Source organism: Salvelinus sp. IW2-2015, linkage group LG30 (genome assembly GCF_002910315.2).
Source record: "Salvelinus sp. IW2-2015 linkage group LG30, ASM291031v2, whole genome shotgun sequence".
Taxonomy (NCBI): domain Eukaryota; kingdom Metazoa; phylum Chordata; class Actinopteri; order Salmoniformes; family Salmonidae; genus Salvelinus; species Salvelinus sp. IW2-2015.
In genome coordinates this window covers 2,033,679-2,039,700 of record NC_036869.1, presented here as the reverse complement: position 1 = coordinate 2,039,700, position 6,022 = coordinate 2,033,679, and the positions used below count along the sequence as shown (strand labels likewise).

Here is a 6,022-nt window from a genome sequence, read left to right as displayed (position 1 = left end):
TTTTATTGAATGAAGTACAGCTGCGTGAAACACTCAGTGTATGGCATAACATTGTTGCAACGAGGCAAAAACTTGTATCTACAGTAATTCAACATGAATAGTCTGTAGCATGAAGAGGATTTCATTTTCATTAATAAAACTACGGTACAAAAACATACAAAAGGCAAGTCTCATTACTTAGGTGGGATCGAAATTGCTGTTTTTCACTCTTGTAGAAAAAATATATTCATAGCTGTTAAAAGTAACTGTCCAGCGTTTCCTGAATTCTGTTAAATATGACCTATAATTACAAGTGATTGTTTTCCTCCCAAAAAAAAGGTTATTTAATGGTTATCAAGTTAAGTACCCCAACAACAGAATGGTGCAAGTAGATTGGCCAGCTCATCCTCCGGAGGATGCACTGTCGAGAAGTCAGGAGTATGCATTTGAGTTTGAGGTGTTTTTTGTGTGTTTTCCCCCCTTCAATTTCATGCTTTGGCCACAAAGAGTATAGGATGAGTCAACATTTATTTGGGTATGAGTTAACAGAATATGATTAAGTTATGTTTTAATTGGACAGTTAGGCTACTTCAGTGCATTCTTGAGACAGGACGTTGCTTTGTAGTTTCATGGCACACAGACACACAGCAGCATATTTTGACTTTGATTCAATAAATGTAGTAAGTCTGTATGATGATTTCACATGAAAAACCTYAAAATATGGCAATGCCTACTGTAGCATAACTTACATTGCAATCGGAGGAGCTGTTACAAAAAATGAAACAAGAGAAGATTTAAATAAGTGCTGCCTGCAGCCAGCCAGGACTGAAAGTACCTATTAGTAAAGAAAATAGATCACACTAAACACTGCAAAAATCTAAAGTCTGTATATTCCTTAGTCACATACTCCATTCAAACACAAAGAAATCAGTTTGCATGTCTATATTTCTGCAGATTTCATTGGGTATATGAATAAAAGGAATTAAAGTCCATTAGCAAAGACTGTGAATAGGTGTTCCTCTTTATAAAAGGATACAACCAATGAGCCAACTTTATTTCGACCTGAATCGCTTGTATGGAAGACATTGTTGAAAAAAGAAAAAAAAAGCACCTGATCTGTTCACCCTTTGCTTCAAGGTCTCCTGTAAAACATAATGCCCAAAACAAATGAAAGCCCTCATCTCTGTGCACTATTTGCATCAGCTGGCATCAAAACCTGGGGGAGTACAGAGCTTCTCTTTGGCAGCAGGTTATTGCTGTGGCGGGGGGGTATCATAGTCAACATATATTTATGATTATAACGCTTTATCTGTAGTCATTTCACATACTGATTCTTTCTGACCCAAACTGGATGCTCAGCATGCAGATGACTAGGCAACTTAATTGTAGTAAACATAATATGCTCTAGTAAATCTCAGATCAAGACGTAGGCCTACACAATGCCATTGAATGGAAGTGGTATGAATGTGGTCTACTTCAGGAATGAGCTGGAGAAAAATATTCAGACTCCATGCTAGCAATACAACCACTGTTGCTTCAATTGTCTGCTTCCTCAATTGGATTTTCTTCTAGAAGCTTCAGGTAATCCCGAACCAAGATCTTCTTTGGTAGGATATCTGCAAACGGTATACGGAACAGATACAAATATTTGCTTTCTCAGTGTCATGATCGCCCATGTTCATTCAGAGAGAAGAGAAGGACAGTCAACTGGTGGTGGTGACGAATGTATTAAATAACATTTCATTCAAAACAATTGTGTCAAATGACCAATTGGCAACCCATCCCTTATGGGATTAATTGACACAAACATTACAATAATTCACTATGGTAATAAAATGATAATTATTCTGGTGTTCTCTGCATTGCGCAACGCATAAAGAGTGAATTTATTTTGTAAAAATCAATACATAATAAATAAGGTTATCTGTGAGATCGTTCTTACCTGTGAGAAACTGAAAAGTCTCTTTCTCCTCAACAGTATTGGCCAGATCACTGTACAAGAGGGTCTGGTCTTTCCCTGATCCATTGTTGAATGAGGACAGAGCTAGGTGCTGAACAAACAGTTCCTAGAAGAGAGATGAGGGTGATGAATCAATTTATTACATGGGACAGTTCCATATCATTACCAGTGACTCCATTAGGATGGAGGGCAGTCTTCCCTTTACAAGGCTCTGATGGAGGTTACACTAAAGCCACGTAAAGTAAGTTGAGGGGCATATCACATTTTATTGGTCACCTACACATATTCCACAGATGTTATCGCAAGTCTAGCGAAACACTTCCTACCTCCAACAGTGCAGTAATATCCCCAACAATAAACGAAAATCCCAGAAATGTAATTAAAAAAAGATTAGAAAGAGCAACGTCAGAGTCTGGAATATAAATACAGTTGAAGAAGTCGTAAGTTTACATACACTTGGGTTGTAGTCATTAAAACTCATTTTTCAACCACTTCACAAATTTCTTGTTAACTAACTATATTTTTAGCAAGTCGGTTAGAACATCTGTGTGCATGACACAAGTAATTTTTTCAACAATTGTTTAGACTAATTTACTGAATCACAATTCCAGTGGATCAGAAGTTTACATACACTAAGTTGACTGTGCCTTTAAACAGCTTGGAAAATTCCAGAAAATTATGTCATTGCTTTAGAAGCTTCTGATAGGCTAATTGACATCATTTGAGTCAATTAGAGGTGTACCTGTGGATGTATTTCAAGGCCTACCTTCAAACTCATTCCCTCTTTGCTTGACATCATGGAAAAATCAAAAGAAATCAGCCAAGACCTCAGAAAAAAGATTGTAGACCTCCACAAGTCTGGTTCATCCTTGGGATCAATTTCCAAACGCATGAAGGTACCACGTTTATCTGTACGCAAGTATAAACACCATAGGACCACGCAGCCGTCATACCGCTCAGGAAGGAGACCCGTTCTGTGTCCTAGAGATGAACCTGAAAGGCCGCCCAGCAAGGAAGAAGCCACTGCTCCAAAACCGCCATTTAAAAAATCCAGACTACGGTTTGCAACTGCACATGGGGACAAACTCATACTTTTTGGAGAAATGTCCTCGTCTGATGAAACAAAAATAGAACTGTTTGGTCATAATGACCATCATTATGTTTGGATGAAAAAGGAGGAAGCTTGCAAGCCACAGAATACCATCCCAACCATGAAGCACGGGGGTGGCAGCATCATGTTGTGGGGGTGCTTTGCTGCAGGAGGGACTGGTGCACTTCACAAAATAGGTGGCATCATGAGAAGGAAAATTATGTGGACATATTGAAGCAACATCTCAAGACATCAGTCAGGAAGTTAAAGCTTGGTCGCAAAAGGTTCTTCCAAATGGACAATGACCCCAAGCATACTTCCAAAGTTGTGGCAAAATGMCTTAAGGACAACAAAGTCAAAGTATTGGAGTGGCCATCACAAAGCCCTGACCCAATCCTACAGAAACTTTGTGGGCAGAACTGAAAAAGCGTGTGCGAGCGAGGAGGCCTACAAACCTGACTCAGTTACACCAGCTCTGTCAGGAGGAGTGGGCCAAAATTCACCCAACTTATTGTGGGAAGCTTGTGGAAGGCTACCTGAAACAGTTGACCCAAGTTCAACAATTTAAAGGCAATGCTACCAAATACTAATTGAGTGTATGTAAACTGACCCACTGGGAATCTTTGTCCCCATGTGCAGTTGCAAACCATAGTCTGGCTTTTTTATGGCGGTTTTGGAGCAGTGGCTTCTTCCTTGCTGAGCGGCCTTTTTAGGTTATGTCGATACAGGACTCGTTTTACTGTGGATATAGATACTTCTGTGCCCGTTTCCTCCAGCATCTTCACAAGTTGCTTTGTTGTTGTTCTGGGATTGATTTGCACTTCTCGCTCCAAAGTACATTCATCTCTAGGAGACAGAACGTGTCTCCTTCCTGAGCGGTATGACGGCTGCGTGGTCCCATGGTGTTCATACTTGAGTACTATTGTTTGTATAGATGAACGTGGTACCTTCAGGCGTTTGGAAATTTCTCCCAAGGATGAACCAGACTTGTGGAGGTCTGCAATCTTTTTTCTGAAGTCTTGGCTGATTTCTTTTGATTTCCCCATGATGTCAAGCAAAGAGGCACTGAGTTTGAAGGTAAGCCTTGAAATACATCCACAGGTACACCTCCAATTGACTCAAATMATGCTTCTAAAGCCATGACAACATTTTCTGGAAWTTTCCAAGCTACTTAAGGCACAGTTAACTTAGTGTATGTAAACTTCTGAACCACTGAAATTGTGATACAGTGAATTAATCTGTCTGTAAACAATTGTTGGAAAAATTACTTGTGTCATGCACACAGTAGATGTCCTAACCGACTTGCCAAAACTATAGTTAGTTAACAAGAAATTTGTGGAGAGGTTGAAAAAACAGTTTTAATGACTCCAACCTAAGTGTAGGTAAACTTCCGACTTCAACTGTATGTCAGGAGAAGTGTAGTATTATCATAAGGATATGTATACTTGGAATACAGATGAGGAATGGAGGGAAAAAGAGGCAGAGGAGGTCTAGTCTAGTAGGTGCTGTAATGCAACATATTTTGGATGCCAACCGTGGTTAAGCCTCATCGAAGAAGAGATAMWAGCTGTTTTTCGGTCCTCTACTGTCTACACATCCTACATGTTAGAAAATACTAAAAATAGTATTTAACCAGGCAAGTCAGTATTTACAATGATGGCCTACCCCAGACAACGCTGTGCCAATTGTGCGCCGCCCTATGGGACTCCCAATCACGGCCGGATATGATACAGCCTGGATTCGAACCAGGGATTGTAGTGACGCCTCTTGCACTGAGATGCAGTGCACGTTTGTGTATCACAGCCACTGTGGCCGGTAGATACAGGCAGTGTTACTGCGCGAGGTGGGATAGATTTGGCGTTAGGATTCAGAGCTTTGTGCATGACCAGATACGAAACAAAAACGAGAGAAATACTTTACACAACTGCAGCGTTTATTTTGGTATAAATCACAACGTACCCATACTTGACTAATTTTATTAAATACTCGCAGTCAGAGCCCTGAGTGTGGCCACCCCGCCAACATGGCTAGTGAATTAGAAATTCTTAATCGCCAATGCCAAAATCTTCCCGTACTTGGCGCGTGTTAATTTTAGGCCTTGCATTCATTACGGGATAACTGTACATCCTATTTTAGTTTAAGTTAAAGCCAAATATATTTCCACTATGTGCAACAGTAATGTCACTTCGGGGTGAACGTTAGTTAGCTAGTTAGCTAACTGTTACAGCCATTCAGGGTTAGTTACCTACCTTGACAAGTACAGTACATTTAGAGATTAAAATTCCAATTTATGAAAGTAGATAGCTAACACTGTCTGTATATGTATACATTCATTTCAGACCTTACTGCAAAATTACCTTGTAGGCCTAGCTAATACGTACCGTTAGCTAGCATAGCTAAACCAATAAACAAACTGCCGATTGAACTAAACTTACTGTTGCTTTGGTGGTGAGGAGAAGAGCCTCTTGGTTGATGCTTGAGACGTCGGGAGAACTTTTCATGATCAGTTTCACACGAGTCATTGGAAGAGAGATGCCTTTGCTGTTAGATGCATGATTCACTTTCTCTTCCACGTTGTTGCCCGACATCTTAAGTATGTTTCTCAGTAATAAGCGCACACCGTTGATAAACACTCGCGAAGAGCGGAAGTACCCCGCTACTTTTAGAGCAGTGACGTGGGCGTGGTTAGTCTTTTTCTTCTTCCATTTCCCCCCAAATCCTTAACAAGTATCTCTACCAGTAGAGCAGGGTTCCCCAATTTGCGGCACGCGGGTCAAATCTGGCCCACCAGAAATATGATTTGCCCCCCAAATATATATATATTTTTTAATTAAATAATTAAAAAATAAAATTATAATTTAAAAAAAATCAAGGACTCGAGCTGCAAAAACTCCCAAATGCAATGTCTCAAGAAGGAAGTTACTCTCCCTAAATAAGGCAAAAGTTGCATTTTAACTTATTTCATGAGGAGAGAGAATACAGGAGACAGTCAT

General features: G+C 40.0%; 1 protein-coding gene across 1 annotated transcript; it reads right to left on the bottom strand.

Annotated features, from left to right (window-relative positions):
• Positions 1-982: 982 nt before the first annotated feature.
• On the bottom strand, positions 983-5,705 carry LOC111955313 (chromatin accessibility complex protein 1). Its single transcript, XM_023975515.3, has 3 exons — positions 5,465-5,705; positions 1,922-2,045; positions 983-1,595 (listed from the first exon to the last, which is right to left on the bottom strand). The coding sequence occupies exons 1-3, from the start codon at positions 5,615-5,617 to the stop codon at positions 1,516-1,518; spliced, it is 357 nt and encodes a 118-aa protein (XP_023831283.1). The 5' UTR covers positions 5,618-5,705; the 3' UTR covers positions 983-1,515.
• Between the last annotated feature and the right edge of the window lie 317 nt (positions 5,706-6,022).

Bases quoted from the DNA above. Each gene is read 5' to 3' on its own strand.
- LOC111955313 (XM_023975515.3), bottom strand. From the start codon at position 5,617: ATGTCGGGCAACAACGTGGAAGAGAAAGTGAATCATGCATCTAACAGC. The intron at 2,046-5,464 runs GTAAGTTTAGTT...TCTCTCTTCTAG, and splicing joins TCCTCACCACCAAAGCAACA to GAACTGTTTGTTCAGCACCT. The intron at 1,596-1,921 runs GTAAGAACGATC...TACCGTTTGCAG, and splicing joins GACTTTTCAGTTTCTCACAG to ATATCCTACCAAAGAAGATC.